General features: G+C 40.5%; 2 protein-coding genes across 2 annotated transcripts in view; one reads left to right on the forward strand and one right to left on the reverse strand.

Moving 5' to 3' along the window:
* LOC137432916 (collagen alpha-1(XXVII) chain-like) overlaps positions 1 to 10398 on the forward strand; it is a 135255-nt gene extending 124857 nt beyond the window's left edge. The window contains exons 12-15 of the mRNA XM_078783732.1: positions 1522 to 1681; positions 3303 to 3412; positions 5404 to 5622; positions 8449 to 10398. Of these exons, the coding sequence (XP_078639858.1) occupies positions 1522 to 1681; positions 3303 to 3412; positions 5404 to 5622; positions 8449 to 8592 (633 nt within the window). The 3' untranslated portion in view covers positions 8593 to 10398. The remainder of the gene's footprint in view (positions 1 to 1521; positions 1682 to 3302; positions 3413 to 5403; positions 5623 to 8448) is intronic.
* Positions 292 to 19093, reverse strand: LOC144893330 (inter-alpha-trypsin inhibitor-like). The gene is made up of 6 exons (XM_078783733.1): positions 18912 to 19093; positions 14318 to 14387; positions 13483 to 13650; positions 11016 to 11201; positions 10819 to 10903; positions 292 to 1786 (listed from the first exon to the last, which is right to left on the reverse strand). Exons 1-5 carry the CDS (start codon positions 19002 to 19004, stop codon positions 10860 to 10862), a joined length of 561 nt encoding a protein of 186 aa, XP_078639859.1. The 5' UTR covers positions 19005 to 19093; the 3' UTR covers positions 292 to 1786; positions 10819 to 10859.
* Between the last annotated feature and the right edge of the window lie 278 nt (positions 19094 to 19371).

Raw genomic sequence — 19371 nt, forward strand, 5'->3', positions numbered from 1 at the left:
CGTAGCACATCTTAACAGTAAAGAAAAATAATATTGATAAATAGTAAAGCCTTGATGACTGGTCTGCCTCGGGGCACCCACTCTGTTTGGCACCCACCTTATTACCTATTTGGCACCCACACTGCCTGGGTTCAATTTTTTTGTCCGATTGAAAAAATTATAATTTTCCTGTAGGTTTGGATTCATTTGAAGCAACTTTTCCTTGATGTTCTTTCTCTCCGAGGAGAGTTTTCATGTCGCATTCACATATTATGTATATATATTGTCGTGAAAATCAAGCTCAGACACGACTTGACCTCTGGGTAGGTTTAATATCATTTAGATCTGCAGTACATCCTGTAAGAATACATGCATGCAACAGGCATTAAATCAGAGCATTTCATGAGCAGCAATGGTTGAATCAATATAACAATGGTTAGCGCAGCGCATTGTCAGCGCAACATTTGGGGGCGTACATACCATTCAAACTACAGGACTATGTCACAGTGAGTTCCGCTGGAGTGTCGCGCGCCCCGGTTGTCCCGGGTCTTATAGACACCCCTTCCGTAGCGAGCACCCCTGGGTTCACCTTGGTATAATTTCACTACATATATATATATATATATATTAGGGGGAATGAAAGGTAGATGGAAATGACAAGCGATAAATAGCAGGGAGAAAATAAAGAAACGGAATGAACAATATGTAGAACATGGTGGGGGTAGAGGTACAATTATGGAGATGGGTCTCATTCTGTAATTTTCACATATAATGTGCAGATGACAAGTGGCTCGGTAGTATAGTGGGTAAAGGTAAAGCTCTCATTAGCCGATAATAATAAACTCCTATAATTCATCCCAGAATGTTTTCATTGTACCGTGTAGGCGTACAATGAGTTGGATGGTGGACACAGAATAAAAAGGTGAAGAAGCAGGATAGACGAATGAGAAAAGTTTCTGTGTTACATGTACTATATTATGATTTCAGTATATGACTAGTTTACACATTCCATACAGCCATTTTGAATGACTAGGGCATGCCCGTACTATATATATATCGAAAATTATATCCCCCCCCCTCTATTTACATGAAATGGTTTGGTCCATTCGCAAAGCCAAAGCGAACGGCTTGCGAGTACGGTGACAATCCCCCCCCTCTATTTACATGAAATGGTTTGGTCCATTCGCAAAGCCAAAGCGAACGGCTTTCGAGTACGGTGACAATCCCCCCCCCCCCCCCCCCCTCTATTTACATGAAATGGTTTGGTCCAAAGCGAACGGCTTGCGGAGTTTGGTAAAGAAATCGCCATAGCTCGGTAACTACTTCTCCGATTAATATGAAACCTTGAAAAGGCACATCCTCAGGTCCCCAGCAATATACCTGGCAAGTTTCAAGTATATCGGACCCGTGGTTGTCGAGAAACAGCGGTCACAGACACACAGACAAACACACACACACACAGAGATTACTGGAATTATAGATAGATGATCTGCCTATGGATAGTGGCCTGTGCAGACTATTTGCTGTCTCTTTTTCCCGTAGGATTCTGGATTGCCCATTATGGAACAAAACATGGAGATCCTCAAGGCACTTCACTACCTCAACACACTTATCCAGAGCATCAAGAATCCCATTGGCACCAAGGAAAACCCTGCTCGGATCTGTCGTGACTTAATGAACTGTGATCAGAAAGTGTCTGATGGTGAGACGTATTTTCTTTACAGATCTTGAGATTGATGATTCAGCATAAAAAACAAAGGGTAGAAGGAATACTCATTGATTTTGGAGAGGAAAGGAGTAGATGTATCTGTAAAAGACAAACGTAATGGATAAGTGAGCAAGACCGACATTAGTGAGTGCTTTAAGTAGACAAGCAGTGTTTTAAGTGATGAATGTGTACATTTCTGCAAGAACGATTGGAGGACATGTCTTCAAATGTTGCCTTTGGATATACTAGCCTCAATAGCAAGATTGGAAGCAAAGGCAGCATTGCAAATGGCACACTGCTTGCAAGAGCCCAAAAATTGCAGCTCATGGTTGATTTGGACTTGGATGATAATGATTTGATGGATGCCAAAAGAGCTTGACAATTTAAAGAAAACATGCTGCTCATGTTTCAGGAGCGTAGAATGTATCTATAGAGATGGTTCTGACCTGTTTCATGAGGTTTGGGGCATCTATGTATTGTTTTTTTTTTAGCAAAGTCCATGTCTTATGGAGGAGAGTATACATGTACTCTATGAAGGATAGACATCCAGTATTGCGAGATGAGGGTTCAGTAAACCAGGATATAAACCACCAGAACGGCACTCAGTAGAGCACACTAACAACCAACATCTTTTAATTGGGAAAAATATGAATTTTAACTTTACTTGGTTCTTAGTAACTCTTTTGAGTAATCATTTAATGATCGTTTCGGCTTAAACAAAGATTGATTTTTATTTTTCCATGGATGCGATGTTTTTCGGCTATTAAGGGTAGAAGGAATCAGCTGCTTTATTGTTAGACTCCGCTCCTTTCCTATTCCATCTCCAAGCACTGCACGACATCATAGCCGGGTGCCGAATGGGGCCCGGCGATGACGCACGCTGAACGGGTGTACTCAGTTTTCACTCCGCTTGTTTTATTTATTTATTTTTATTTTCTCTTTTTTTTCCCTTTTTCTTTCTTTCTTTCTTATCTCAGCCATCCTTTGAGCGAGGAAGTTGAAATTTGGGCACAATAGTGAACAAGTGCTTTCACAAAACTCAAATTATTTATTTTTTGAATAATTGATTAATTAATTAATTATTATCGATTTATTAATTACTTATTTATTTTCTTTCTCATCTGGGTAATACAGTATCTCAGGCACCTTTTGAGCTAGAAAGCTGATACTTAGACACGACAATGACCAAGTGATTTGGCTATAAAGGGCATTTTTGATTTACTGATTAATCAATTTATCGATTAATTATTTAATTTTTCGATTAAGTACTCAATTAATTTTCAAAAAGTTACATATTCAGATGAAACCCTGTTGGTTAAAGAATGCTATTAGCCAATTGATGAAGAAATGAAAAATATTTTATCATTACTTATTTATTGTAATTATACAATTAATCAATTTATTATTGTACACCGCTTCCTCCCAATTCCGTCTCCACGTGCTGCACAGCGGCATCGCCGGCCACCGTCGCACGCTGGAGGATATGTTATTTATTTATTTGGTATGGGGGCGGTGTATTTTTAATGTAGCTCTAGTTGTTATTTACTATTTTACTGGTAGGTAGAATTGGTGCCTATTTTTACACGGCTCTAATTTGTTACCATAACACTTGCAGGCATATTTTGGGTTGACCCAAACTTAGGCTGCTCATCTGACACTTTTGAAGTTTACTGCAACTTCACTAGTGGAGGACAAACGTGTCTGAAACCTGTGTCTTCTTCCAAGGTAGGATCTGGTGGCACTTACATCTTAGACTGAAAAGCATGTTAATTTTGAATGCAATGCAGTTCTTCATGCTGTCATATTAGTCAAAATTAACTGCCAGAAAAAAGTATTTTTGATGCACTGTTCGGTGTGTAACGATCTCAATAGGTCTGTCACTTCATGCTTTTTGTGCATTTCTGAAGAGCTTCTCAGCTTGGGAATGTGCCACTAACCATTACAAAATACCTTTGGAGCTTGTTGCACCATCGGGTTATGGTGAGAAGAGATTATATGCTGCTACAAGAAACGAAATTAAATAAATTATTTGCCCAGTATGCAAACTATGAAAAGGTCCAAGCAGGTTTTGCAAATACAATATAACAAAATGAGTCAGCAATACAAAACTAAATCAAGTTATTGCAATATAATTATAATAATGTGCCATATTAATTGTCATTTCTGTGTAAAATAGTGCTGTGGGGATTCAATATGTGGATATAGTGTTCAGTGTGGTGGCAAATGATACATAGCTGAGTTTCAGTGATCTTGTCGATTAATTCAATAGCTTATAAAAAAAAATAACCACCTTTAGAGGCCATTTTTCCCCGCAAAGCGGGGGTTGGCCTTTTTCGGGAACCGTGGTTGTTGTTGTTTTTTTTGGTCCCCTTTTTGAAGCAATGTTTTACGGCCGGATGCCCTTCCTGCCGCCAACCCTTTTTGCCGCCTTTAACGACAAACAGGGAATTACCAGTGAACTGGTACTCAATTAGCCGACCTCGGAAGGATGACAGGCTTAGTCAACCCCCCTGGCGTTAATTCAGCGATCGACCGGGATTCGAACCCAGGATCCTAGGATCCTAAGCCGGCACCCTAGCCGCTAGCCCAACACCAGGGATTATTAATTCAATAGCTTGAACGACAATATTCATTTAAGGTAGAAAACTAATCAGTGTGTCATCCTAACATAAAGGCATGGATAATCTGTTATCCGACCAATGTCAGATTCATTGGTGTAATGGTCTGAGCGTCCGCTCCGAGTTTGGTAGATCGCCAGTTCGAACCCCGGCCAAGTCAAACCAGAAACTTCAAAATGCTTGATGCACAGCATTTAAAAATGATAGAGCATACATGAACAAACAACAATAGGTTAGCAAACATAGCACAGTCTTTGATGTGCATAATAGCTGCCTCCTTTGTTGAAGTTGCTTGCAAGCAAGCATCATAAATAAATACGTACCAAGCTCGCACTTTAAGGGGAATTTGCAGTTTTTGAATGAGGAAGTTAGTACAGTGTTTGAGATTTAAACCAAAGAAAAACATGATTTCCACCAGAATTTTGTGGTCTTTCTGGCTGAGGAAGTGCAGTTGTGAAAGTGCTAGAGAAATCCAGCCAATAAAATCATATCAAGAAATTGAGGAAATTATAGCCAAGCCATATTGAAACCTTTACTTGAATATTTGTCATTTTGGTAAAATCTTTTTATGAGGATGGAGTGAGAAGTGGAATGGGTGGTGGGGGAAAGGGAAGATAATCATATGAAAACTAGAATAGCACTCAGCGGAGCGGACACCTACACCAGGCTGAAAAGTTTGGGTTTTGTATCCACTGATAGACCGGATCGACATCTAGCCCTTAACCAAAATGTAATCGCCTTGTTCTTGTCACCTATCCAAGTCATCCACCAAGTTTTGTCATAAACCCGTGCACAACCTTTTGAAATATGCTCTATTTCATCTCCCAATTATGAAGAATTACTTTGAAAATTAAAAGAAATCTACTATCCAGATCCAGATCTTCATCAAAATCGAATCGATTCATCATTGGCACACACCCTACCCGTCCACTAAGTTCCGTCCGAATCCGTACATAACTTTTTGAGATATCCTGGTCACAGACAGCCAAATAAACAGGCAGACAAACACTTGTGAAAACATAACCTCTGTCCACCTTCGGTAGCGGAGGTAATAAGCCTGATGCCTTCCTTGCTTGATTGTTCCTTTGCTTTTTACAGCTGGACTTTGGTGTGGACAGGACACAGATTAACTTCTTGCACCTACTGAGTTCAGAAGCTGCACAAGCGCTGACCGTCCACTGCTTGGATGGCCCTGCCTGGGATGATCCAGTGGAAAGCCTTCCTCATCGGCATGCATTACGCTTCCGAGCTTTCAACGGACGCCTTTTTGAGCCTGGTGGCTTACTAGCTCCTAATGTGTTGCACGATGGCTGCCAGGTATTCAAACAGATGATAAACTGAGGAACATAACGTCGTTCGAGCAAATACAAAAATAGCTCATGCAAAATGTAAAAAATAACATAACAATAAATATATCGAAAAATTATTTCAATCAATGCATAAGGCAAACTCTTTTTGATCAAAATATGAAGAGGTACATGGAAGGGTAGTGGAGTCCAATGGTCGTAAACCTACACATATCACTAGACCCTGTAGAAAAACAACTCGTATGTTTCTGGATATTGTTAGAGAGTGACCTCATTGACCCAGAATCTGGCTGTTCGCACATACCACCTGGCACAGTCTGCAATCTGCCCTCTCTAAGAAGATTGGGCTGGCATATTTACAGGATCTGATATTGAATCCACTTGAAAGTAATTCCACAAAAGCCTACTCTCTTTTACATCCTGTTATTCCATACAGCCTGCGGCTGTCTTATCCATCCTTTTGGTTCTGGTACACTGAATCCTGTGGTGCGGTGATTTCAGTCTAGTAGCTTACTCTCTCAACATAGAAAGCTAATCCAACTGAAGGTAACTTTACCTCACTCAATAATGCTCACGACAAGTGTGTCCAACCTTAGCCAAGCCAAAATATATGAACATGGTAATCTCAGGGGTGAACTCTCCAACCAGTCTCCTTGCTCAATTTCATGATGGTGCCCTTGTCAATTCCATCCATGGTGTATGAACCACCTCCAGCTCAGATCATCTCCGAAACAAAACCATGATCTTTTCTACCGCAATTAACCCCGAATCCCCAAGCCCACGTTTTTCCAAATTTCCAGTTGTTCCTTCCTGAGGGTCAGCTTCTGTATCCATCTTGTCCACCCATTGCATCCTTCCCTTGTCCACCCTCATTCAACCCCAAATCTCTCATTTTTATTTTTCTCTCTCTCTCTCTCTCTCGTTCCTTTTGTTATGTTGCATCCTGGTCCATTCCGTGTTATAGCTCTTCCACGAGCCTTGACCTTGTATTAAAAATAATCCCCTCACCCACCTCAAACAGGATGGACCAGGTGATTATCCTCAGGCTTCTCAAGACAAGGCAGAATGTCTTAACTCATAGTTGGCCTCCAAATCTTGTATACCTAACCTGAAAAGGTAGAGAAAGTTCTGTACATCCTTGACTCATAATCGTAGATGGGCCCAGATGGTATCAATGTCCATGTTATCAAATCCTGCTCTGCTGCTCTTGCCTTTGATTGCTGTCTTCAGTGTGTCCTTCTGTTATGGCTGCCACCCTTCCGCCTGTAATTTCACTATCACTCCCATTCACAACAAGGGTGCAAAACAGATATTCTCAACTATAGACTAGTATGATTAACTCACATTTACAAGCATTATTATCAAATCCATCATTCATGCAGCTGACGTCAAATCTTTCCTCCATTTAAACCGTCTAATATATGACCAAAGGTTTGGATTCCTTCCTCGTCACTAAACTATGGATGTGCAGCAGCTTCTCTACAAGCAATGGATGGAGGCCATAAATCTCAAACAAGGAGTCAGGGCTATCCCATTGGCATATCAGTCTCTGGAGGTACAGTCTCTTGAACCTCTAAATCTCACCATCAGACGTGCACCTCCAAAGTTAGCCAGATTGGGTATACTCCATCGTCTCAGTCATTTCTTGAAAAATCAGAGCTACTCATAGCCAGCCTGCAAGACCTTTGCCCATCGATCAATGGAGTCTTCCAAATGGGCTGGCACCCCACCATCACATCTGCCACTCCTGGATTTTGTTGTATCTATAGTTTTCAAAATTATTGGCATCTCCAATGGTGAGGCTGAGCCCAAGGCCTGGTGCCTCTCACATTACAAATAAGTCATGGCCTGTTGTTTTTTTTTTTTGCCACCTCTTCTCCAGTCTAGTTCCCTCTGCTCTCAGCCTTCTGTCCCTCCACTGCTCCTCCAGGATACACACATTCTTTCCATAACCCCCACACATAATCCAACACTCTTACTTACAGTTACTGTTATCCTTCCCATCCTCTCACTCACTCTCTCTCCTCTTTTTCTGTTTCTTCATTCCCTTTCTTGTTGTGTCTGCCTGTTGCCCACTGTCATTCCACTGCATTTTTACCCTATTTTACCTTGATCTTCTATGAGTTTAGATCTTGATTTTTTTTTTTTAAGAGGGCAACTGTTAAAATAATTACATTTTCTATGGGTTTTTGTGTAAATGGAAGCGATAACAGTCGTATTTAGGAATGTCCATCCAATTTCTTCAGTAGTGAATGTATCTTCATCTTTAAAAATCTACTTTCACTGCAGTCATTTCTTTGCATATAATGGAATACATACCCTATTGCAGATGAGTTCTTCCTCTTCATGACAAAAATCTATTTATTCAGAGGCCGAATCACAATAGTTAGCAAAGGAAATCGCATCACAGATTGATATCCCTGCAATCTGTACAACCCAATGTAATATGCACAGTTATTGAACATGTCAAAGTACATATTTATTTGGTTTTTTTCTCCAGCATGTGTGTTATATGCACTGTAGTGGAATCTTCATTGATATTCCTCTCCTCACATGCTTCATTTTATCAATGCGATGTTATACATATAGAAACTGGATGCAGCCCTTACCCCCAATCCACCCCTCCTCTCTTCACCCCATACCTCCACCAAATCGCAACATCCCCTTTCACATTACAACATCCCCTTTCCCCTTTCACCTCAACAATCCTTCTGGAGTCATTTTGCTTCTCAATATCGATGAATGGAAGCAGCATAAGTTGAATAAATTGACCAGACCAATAGACATATTATACTATTATAGCATGTCACGAGCTTTCTTGTGTGTGTCCTTCTAGGTGCAAGACGGGACGTGGAGGAGAACAGAGTTCTTGTTTCTCGTCTATGACGTGCAACAACTACCGATTGTAGAGGTGCTACACGCAGAGCCAAAAGAAGGTGCACGATATCACCTGGAGTTTGGTCCTGTGTGCTTCCTCTGAGAGGCCTTTACACAAATAAAAGAATGAATGAGGCTCTCCCAGGAAAACAGGCAATGAAAGTGTGGATGAAAAAAGAAAAAAAAGAACAAGCCAAAGAGACTGCATAACATAATCTACAAGTTTTATAGAACTTCTTCAGAACTTCAGTTACATCTGAAAGAACAAGCACAAATTACCACTACAGAAATATTGTAATTTCAGGACAGCCTCGTCATAAGTGAGAAACATGCGGACACTCGACGACTCATCCATGATACTCAACTGGAGGATCAAGCAAGAGCTTCCGGAAGTGCAATACTCTCCACCTACCCATTCTCCTTTCATTCTCGACGTACGCCTTTCCACCAGACTGACGAGGACGATCAACCTCTTTAGCAGTCGGCTTGAACATGCTCGAACGTTGCTCGAGCGATCTTGACAGTGCGATTGTGGTGTGACTCATGCTGAAATCGTTACCTCAAATGTTCTCATTATCCTCTGGACTGCATGCATGGACAATGATAAACAGCTAAAATTCAGGTGCTATAATAGAGTTGTGAATAGGTGCTACAAAAGGCAATAGTTGAGTTCCTGCTTCAAGCCGGTCTCATTTTGAGAATGTTCTCCAAAACCGATCAAGATGATAGTTTTGTAAAATGAGGAGCGAATTATCTGTGCTGTCTTTGAGCTCCGAGGCAACTTCGGCAGAGCGGCAAGAACCTTGTGCTCAAAATGACAATGCAGTAGCTGTAAAGCTTTATTTTTGTTAAACAGAAATGCTTTATAACTTATATCGTGTAAATACTTTTGTACCAACTGGTTGACATTGTGTAAAAAATAAGAAGATGTATTTGCAGGAACTATTTAAAGCTATTTAATTCGTTGGTTTATTTTGGAAAAACAAACATCTTCCTCCAGCTCCATCATTATAGAGCAGTTTAAGTTCTTTTTACCGTAATTCAGGTCGGAAGGTAAGAGTTTCATGACAAAAGGAAGATATTGGTGCTTTCCTGGCTTTGGTGCTGATCGTTTCTGTGAACCATTCTTCCTACCACTTTTCTTGCGGGTGGCTTTCGCCATGCAGCGGTGTGAACTCGTGCGCAGGCCGAGTGACTTGCCACGCCGGTACGAATTTTCCTTGAGCTATACCTCATGAACTGCTATGGCTGAATACTCACTTGGTGTCAAACTGTGTGTGAATTTATGTTTGAGCCGTGCCTGCCTGATTTCTGACTACTGCCTTAACAACTTCGGCATTGCGCTGTTATCCCCGGGCAGTTGGAGTTCCATGGTCGCCGCCCGAGGTATGCACCGAGTTTACCTAGAGCAACGATCAAAGTGTGCCGTGACACGCTGGCAGATTTAACGCTGATGTTAAGTCCGTGGAACCGCACAAGATGCTGTATTTGTTGTCCGCGAGATCATCCGTGAATCTTGCATGGCTCCAGGCACGATCACCTATGCAGTTACCATGTTTTGACAAATTCATCTCAGTTTTGCTATTTAATTTTGTTTGAAAGCTTCTGATACACTTTGGCGTCACTGTAAGTTTAATACTTGGTTTTTGTTTTATTTTTTAGAACCCATACTGGTTTTGAAACCAGTTTTGATTTGGAATACATTTTTCTTTTGCTGAGTAGATGCTTTGTAAATGTCTGCAAAGGAATTCAGATCTGCCGTTTTATTCATAAGAGTTTAACTACCATATCATTTACTTGGTTGTATGTCAACAGCACAGTTTTGTTTCTCAGTAAAACATGATTTTTCTTTCTTTTTTTCACATTTGCAGTGTGAACTCATTTATTTATATTTTGGTACTTCACCTCACCCGTCCCTCCAAAAACAATCACATATATTCCGGTATATGTTTATACACTCTCATATCACAAAATTGTGCATGCACTGATTCTTAAGAGCTCTTTTTCGACTGTGACCTAACTAACTCGTATAAAATGTCTCAACAAATTCCCATGGAGTTTCCCGTAATACGCAATGTGGTTGGCATAAAAGACAAGAGCACCTGCATGAGACAGCACTCACAGGAGAGCACGGAGCTCGAATGGGATGTTCCATAAGACACCATGGTACTTGCACTGGAAACTCACGAATTTTGTTTCAATGAGACATTTCCATTAGGGAATTTTAGGATAATTTCAATCTACGGTAGTTCATAAATCAACACTGAAGTTATACTTCAGAGAGGACAAGCAAAAATCGACTGTAATTCGAATGAAATGATTATCTCACCATGGAATGAATTATTAGGCTTTTTTGCTTTCCTTCTTTTATCAGTCGTGTTTTTTGTTCGCAGCTAGAAATCCCTCTTCAATATCTGTAGGAGAATGAAAAATGGACAAACTGCAGTTGATATGCATAATCATTGATAATCACATAATCATAAAAATTTGAGAAGAGAAACATCGAATATTATCCGTGCAGAGCACCTGAGGGTACATGCTGCTGTTGACCTTGGCAGAGCATCTCACACTCTGTCTTTGAAGAGAAGCGGTTCCCGTTTCCTTGGCAGCCACTGTAACGAAAGCTGGTGCATACTTTCTTGTGCGTGTCGAATGCCCAAGCACGCTTGATTGCCCTACAGTTCCCCACCAGCACCGGCAGTGAGCACACCGCTGGGGTAGTGGAAGGAGGACAAGCCACCAGGGGGAGATGATGGTGCACCATCATATTGAAAAATGATCATTGCGCTCATGATTTCACTTTGTATTCCTACTGTCTACCGGCTTCTAGATGCCAGCATCATGACTTTCATACAAAATTTTTCACAATTGCAGTGCACGTAGCTGTGTTGAATTTATCTGCTGAGGCAAACAAAAAACATCTTGGCCTGGTGTCGTAATTGCAGGAAAAAAAATTTTACATCATTTTTGTTCAGAAAGGAAACCATTTTCAAATCAGATATCTGCAATCACAGAATTACCAGGAAGGGTAAGCCTCCACCAGAGTGTCTTTGGTGATCGGCCACAATTTACCCTTGGTCCATGACTCAATGATGGCCATATTTTTTTCAGACCACCATATTACTTGTACCTTGACCTTCAATATTTATGGATAGGGTGTCAATCAAGAAAATGTGTTGCCATCGACAATCTTTGAAAATGATTCAAGTTATTATCACAAAGGTGTTTTTTTGTTAATTAGGTCAAAATCCCAAACTGGAACGGTACTCAATAAAGAGCATACCTCCGCCAGGCTGAACAGTTGACTTGTTCTTGTCACCTCCCCAACTCATTCACCAATTTTTTTTCATAACTCGTCCACAAATTTTTGAAATATCATATACTATATATCGTTTTTGGCCCTATCACTCACTCAATGGTGAAGAATCACTTCATATTTTTAATTCTCAGATCCAGATACGGATTCGGATCCCAACCTCCCCACAAAATTTCGGCCGAATAACCACAACTTTTTGAGATATCCTGTTCACGAACAGACATGGTTGAAAACATAACCTCCGTCCATCTTCGGTGGGTCCAGGAACGAAACAAATATCACCTGCACAATTTCAGTTCAGGTCTACTATTATGATGCAATAACATTCTGGAAGGCCAAGCAGTCTTTGAGATTCTGCATTAGCAAAATTGAACGATCACCAAAAACTGGGTTTTGTTTTTCAGACCACTATTTGACCTTGACCTTTAACCCAGAGGTGATGTGAATTAAGTGTAAATGCACCTTGTTCTAGGCCATCTAGAGAGGGCAATTTTGTTCTGATTGAACAGACTTTATTCGAGATTTGGTGAAGAATGTTTAAATGATGATAATTGGTGCTCATGACCTTAAAAATTAGGTCAAGGTAAAAAAATCATGTCAACCCCGCATACTTTATATTCACATTGCTGATGCAAAATTTCATTCCTAAAGTCCCAGCCGGCTCTGACATGAATGAATGAATGAATGATCGTTTTAAGGCCATTTTCCCCGCTAGAGCGGGGGTTAGCCTTGCGGGCCCCATGACAATCATGGTTCCCTGTTTGAGGCAATGTTTTTTATGGCCGGATGCCCTTCCTGAAGCCAACCCTTGGTCACGCTCTTACGATGCGCAGGGATACGGTGTACCTATTCTAAACCGGGGTACACACCGGCCGTACATTCAGCCGGCTCTGACATATACCTCGGAAATTGATACAGCTCAGAAATTGGGAGTGTTGGTGGTGCAGGAAGAAAAATAATTCTAAGTGATGGTTTTAGTTCTCCTAGTGCTCAAAGAAACTCGGTGGTACCATTAAAATTTGGGTCACCAATTGTAAAAAACCCTACAGCAGAAATATGCCTTCCCCTATGCTATAGGGGGAGGCTAGATTATCCAAACATTCCCATGAGTGACAACATTTAAAAAATTATAGGTTGGGCAGTTCCAGGGGAAGGAATAGTGGTGAATTGAAGCTACTATTAGATGGTATCACATGTCCACCTGTGGTCCACCATTTTCAAGGATAGACTACCTCTCATAAACGGCATCCTTCCACATTACCACACAAGAAGCCATTTACAGGACCAGTTGGTGATCCCTCACATCTAAGATGTTGAGACCAAGCAGTAAAATTCTGTGCTGGCATCAAGAAGGTGGTGTATCGCTCATCAAGGTTTCAAAGGGACAGACAGTAAATGTGGAATAACTTAACGTACCTTAAAGTCTATTTTTGTACGAATAAAAGTCTGCGCAGAGTTTTACAGACAAAAAAAGAAGATCAACTTGTTGTGGAAAGCACGAAGGTAATGGAGGAATTTTCATTTTCTTATTTGAAATGTATTTCTTTAAATACAGGCAATACTGCACCTGGAAACAGTTGTTTATCGAGTGTTATATAATCATGTGATACTCATTCTATCTGAAAGTCTTCAGTTGCATTTTTAGCCTTTGCAGAAGGATAAGAAAACGACACTTACCATCAGTGCGGCACGTCTTATGGCATTCTTGGATGGACTTGAAACGGTTCGCGTTTCCCATGCACCCCCCATATGTGAAGGTTTCACAGTCCATGGAGGAGCTGTTGTAGAAGAATTGCAGCATATCTCCAAAGCATGGGCCTACTTCCGGTGCGAGTGTGCAACTGGCTGTGGGACACGGACACCCGTCTTATCCACACACCGGAAGCATCTGCTTTGGCATAAGTTGCCACTTTAGTCACTCTACAAGCAACTATACTTTGCCCATGTGATGCAAATAAATAACTCCCTCGTATGTTCAGCTTGAGAAATGGATGAAATCAACTGGATGTTGATTGAGGTAGGCCTATGCTAAACTGCTGTGAAACTCCATTTCGGATGTTACCGTCTTTTGCTCCAAATAAGGGCTAACAACTGAAACGTCAGGTTCTCTTTCCTTCCTAAGGTGGTTAGCATACTTCAATCAACATCCTGTCACTTTCGTCCATTTTTTCTACCTGTCCACTGAAACAGATCAACAATAGCTTTCACCCACAATGACTAGTTCTTCCTTCTACATTCAAATTAATTTTTTTGCTGCCTCAGAATTAATTTTCTGTGTATAAATAAATAATAACATTAACTGAAAAAGCTGCAGACTGACAAATTGCTTTAACATCGGTGGGTTGTTTTCTTAACAAGGAACTGATTGGGCTAATTGGGTGAGCATAGCATTTCCTCCATTCAAAAGCCAGGAAATCCTTGGCAGTTGGCACGCTTTTTTATTGTAGGAAGACATTGTTCCTTGCCAGGCCAGTCTAATGAACGCAAGGTTCTAATTTTCTCAAACACTTACAGGTACTTTGGCTTGGTGGTTCCGTTCCTGAACCTTCATCGGCATCAGCAGCTACGACTTTGCTGTGTTGCTGTTGAAACAAAATCAAAATGTCTCATATCTCTATATCAAAGTCAAATATCTCATATCTCTATATCAAAGTCAAAATATCTCATATCAATGTCAAAATATCTCATCTCTATATCAAAGTCAAAATATCTCATATTAAAGTCAAAATATCTCATATCTCTATATCAAAGTCAAAATATCTCATATCAAAGTCAAAATATCTCATATCTCTACATCAAATATCAAAGTCAAAATATCTCATATCTCTACATCAAATATCAAAGTCAAAATATCTCTATATCAAAGTCAAAATATCTCATATCTCGATATCAAAGTCAAAATATCTCATATCTCCATATCAAATATCAAAGTCAATATATCTCATATCTCTATATCAAAGTCAAAATATCCCAGCGCAGACGGCCCATGTTAATGAAGGCTGTCCAACATGACAATATATATTTATATATTGTCGTGTGACTTCTCTCAGGTCAAAATAGGCAATCGAGCATCACGGAAGGCAATCGAGCGTTAATCCTGGGCGTTCAGTTCAAACAGCAGATTTTATATATACACGGGAGGAAGAAAAGGGAGGGGGGGATGAAGGGTCTTACCTGTTGACCGCCAGCAGTCCCAAAGCCTGCAAAGAAAATAACTCAAACGAAAAACAGGTTTAAAATGTACAAAAATAAACAGGTTTATTTAAAACGGAATCCCAATAACAAGAAACGCGACGGTAAACTAAATTCCGAAACGGGACATCCCCCACACCAGACTTGAACACAGATGAAGGGAAGAATAAATGAAAATAAATATGTGGGGTTATCGTGTACTTAGCTCTGATCAGCTCTTCGGGCTTCATCAGTCTGCGAATGGCCCCGGAGGTCCGTGCGCACGAACACGCCTTGGCGCGAAGTCCGTGCTTGGAACCAGGCCTGAAGCACGCAGGCCCGAGCGCTCGTCCACGCGTCGTTTCTGCCTGGCAAAACTGCATCTCTCCGTCCGCAACTCGGCCTCCTCACAATCCCCAGCAAGGGCTCGGCACACTACTGCCGCACCGAGGTCCAGAACGTGAAGACAAGGGGGGGGATCATCAGCGCTCAACCGGCTCTTTTCACATCCAGCATGAGAAGAGGGAGAAGAGAAAGAATCCTGGCAGGACGCGGTTTTTACGTCCCACTACTGACGTCAATGGTGCTTCTCTTCCAATCAGCAAAGTCCAACACCACAGTCTCAGCTCTTCACCAATCAGCGTGCCACTTCTTACTCTGGCCTTCCTGTTGGTCAACTCCCGCCCAAATTACTGCCCTTCTGGGTGTGACTCTCGGCCTGCCTGACCTTCGTGGTGATGTAGCTGGTGGTATGCCATCGGCAGGGCTCAGAACTGGCTGCCGGTTGGTTTTATTATTATTATTTAATGTGTTTTAATTGCCATTCTTACTCGTGTCTATTGTGATGCCATAAGGGACAAAGGATCAATCACATAGGGAACGACGAACAGGGAAGTAGTTAACATAATCCCTATAACTAGTTAACATGCCCCATTCCTCATAATGGGAACGAAGATGCACCACAATCCGACATCCGGGCTGAACAGGTCCTCCACTTATTACATTGTAGTGTGTCTTCTTCTTCACGACAGTCAGAGCATGTTACCTACACAAATCTACCTGGTCTAAAGTTTCTCTACCCCACCGACATAACAATATATATATAGTATATATCTATATATATATATATATATATATATATATATATATATATATATATATATATATATATATATATATATATATATATATATATACACACATGTTGCATCAACATATGTAAGACTTGCATTGCAGGACAAAGGCATGCTGGAGGTGTTTGTCACACTTGCCATGCTTGCCATGCTCGACTTGCTGAGATGATATCTATATTATTAAGCAGGTGTGTCTGTCCGTCTATCCCCGAACTACTCCTTCAGTTTAGGGTCTAGCCCTGCCAAACCTTATGTGGAACCTTTTGGGTTTCCAGCGGGTGTCCTAAGGTGGGTGAGAGGTTTGATAAATTTCTCAATAAAATTCTAATTTTGAGTTTCCATATGTACAAAGTGTTTTGTGTCTGCCCTTGCTCGCCGGCAGATTCGTCTCTATTGGTGCTCACGTCAAATCGGAGTCTCTGTTTATTTACCTCACGAGTGTTTGTAACATTGTATTTTGTTAAATTAATGCTGTAGTATTAATTTGTGATCAGAATGATGCTGTTTGGAATAAAAAGATTGATTGGAGAGATTTATAGTTTAAAGGAGATTGAGGAAATTATGTGATCGACTAGATGGATTTATGGAAAAAGGCCATGTATAAGCTTTTAGGTGCATTTTTGGGGTAAAAGTTGTAAAGTTAAAGTAAAAGAGCTGCATGTATACGATATATAAATGCTTGTTCAAAGAAATTGTCCAAAAATGGCAATTTGGTGGCCATTTTGTTTATGCTAATTAGAAAGTCAAAAACTCAAATTCGGCTTGGGAACCGGGTTATTCGAATTCAGCATATCCTATTTATGTTAAAAAGTAAGGTTCCCAACTTTTACCCAAAAATTCACATTTCTCAGAAATCCATCTAGTCTATGAGAGTTTCCACCCATGACATTCGTGGATTCGGCACTTGTAGTTTCGCCATTGACCGCGTGTACAAACATCCAGTTGCAGTAAGGTTTTTGCCCAAGTCTTTCAAGAACCGGCTGTCAATGCCTGATGTTCGACTGAAGGTGGCACGGGAATGTGGAATTTATTGGTTCATGTTTACCATTCGCCGTTTCCTCGTCTGTTTACATTTGCCTTCCACCCATACATAGCATGGGTACCTCATCAGTACATATATACATGGAACACCATGGACCATGGCTTGGGAATTCCAGATCGAGAGAGATATGCAATTCTCCTTTGAGTGGTTAAGTTTCCAGAAGCTTATCCTCCTACTATCCGGTGCAGGCACGGGCAACTTGCTAGTAATTTAAATCCTGAATACTCCTGCTCCAGTTCAATTTGAACATATGACCGGAATTTTGGTAAAAATGCGGAATTTGAACGTACGACCTCTGTTAAAACAAATACTCTATTCTCGCCAATATGCAAAGTGTAGCTATATCATAAATATTTTCATAAGCATTGCTATTACATAGAAAACAAGTACAAAAAGTTTTAATTAAAACAAAAGCCACGTCGATGTTACACAATGCCTAGATGCAGCTGTGCCTATAACGTCGATGTTATAGGCACAGGACATTCCTATTGATTCGATTACTTGATGTTATTTTTGTGCAAAGTGAAAATATATCTCGGCAATTTCCCGTGTGTGGCGACGAATTTTTAATATATCTCGGCATTTTCCCGTCTGTTATTTCAGGCGGTGTATGACTGACCATGCCGCGATTTAAAAAAAATATATCTCGGCAATTTCCCGTGTGTGGCGACACGTGAACGAAGCTATGCTCTTCTCTCCACATTATTGTGATGACGTATAAATTAAATATTTAATCATGACGATTGTCATCAAATGGACGAATTTTTAATATATCTCGGCATTTTCCCATCTGTTATTTCAGGCGGTGTATGACTGACCATGCCGCGATTTAAAAAATATATATCTCGGCAATTTCCCGTGTGTGGCGACACGTGAACGAAGCTATGCTCCTCTCTCCACATTATTGTGACGACGTATAAATTAAATATTTCATCGTGACGATTGTCATCAAATGGACGAATTTTTAATATATCTCGGCATTTTCCCATCTGTTATTTCGGGCGGTGTATGACTGACCATGCCACGATTTAAACAAAATATATATATCTCGGCATTTTCCCGTCTGTTATTTCGGGCGGTGTATGACTGACCATGCCGCGATTTAAAAAATATATATCTCAATGGACTTGAAGTTACAGGCCTTTGAGAATTCATTTCGTTCTATAAAGGGCAACTTTCATCGGATTTTCTTCCCGTTTTTTTTCAACCGAGTCTAAAACTATGTTAGCGACTGTGTAAAATGAAATGATATATCGAATTTGATTTGAAATAAAACTGTGTGAGAGAGGAAGACGCCACGGGCCTACAAAACAGGCCTCAAAGCTATGCAAGTTAATAAAATGGTGGATATTTGTTTATATGAAGGCTCTCCCAGAATGGGTGGAGCTATGGTTCCCAGAATGGGTGGAGCTTTGAGGTTTTGTCTTCTCTGCAAGAACAAGAAGAACAACAAGAACAACAACAACAGCAGAGGGCACTCTATGAGCAGCGTCTGCGACGCGGCTAAAAAAAGATGCGGGTGTCGATATTAACAACATATATTAACATGTGGGATTTTTTTCAGATGATAAAGTGATTGAATCAAGAGATATTTGAAGGACATAAGAATGAAATTTTGAAATCGGACTAATATCTCATATTTGAGAACATTCATGACAATATTTAAGATGCACCTGATAGTCCTAGCTTTCATGTCACAATGCAAAATGATCTATCTGATGATGAATGCAATCGGTTCGGAAAACAAAAACCACTCTTACTTTTTCTGGATCGAGGTTGCCTTCTTCAGCCAAAGATGTACTGAGGATGGTAAGGATGGCGCAGAGTAATATGCCGGCAGTGAGAGAATGCATCGTGTTCAGGAATAGGCAGACTGCGTCCACTGGTCCGAAAGTTCCAACAAACAACCAACGTCGTGGACCTTGGAGTTTTTTTGTTTATCAAATTGGGCGGGAGGTCAAGTTATTGCATAAGCGAAGCCCTATCTCTTTCCACTGTTAAATATTCATTTCTTGTTGTTTGTTGGAATTCTTTTCCATGAGAAGTGGATTGGCAATGTTTTTTTTTTTAGCTGCAGATTTGGGCAATTTTATGAAATTGACTGAATTGCCTTGAATTTAACGATGTTTGTCGATATATTCAATCAGCATTAGGCGTCAAGGTTGTTGGTAAAGCTTTTGGATTTTTTTTTTTTTTTTTTTTTTTTTTTGTATACAAGAT

This window comes from Myxine glutinosa, chromosome 8, assembly GCF_964187855.1.
Source record: "Myxine glutinosa chromosome 8, kmMyxGlut1.1, whole genome shotgun sequence".
NCBI lineage: Eukaryota > Metazoa > Chordata > Myxini > Myxiniformes > Myxinidae > Myxine > Myxine glutinosa.

Excerpts from the sequence above, each read along its gene's own strand:
- LOC144893330 (XM_078783733.1), bottom strand. The coding sequence starts at position 19,004 with ATGCATTCTCTCACTGCCGGCATATTACTCTGCGCCATCCTTACCATC. Across the intron at positions 14,388-18,911 it reads GCAACCTCGATCCAGAAAAA|CAACACAGCAAAGTCGTAGC; the intron begins GTAAGAGTGGTT and ends TTGTTTCAACAG. Across the intron at positions 11,202-13,482 it reads TAAGACGTGCCGCACTGATG|CGGTGTGCTCACTGCCGGTG; the intron begins GTAAGTGTCGTT and ends CCACTACCCCAG.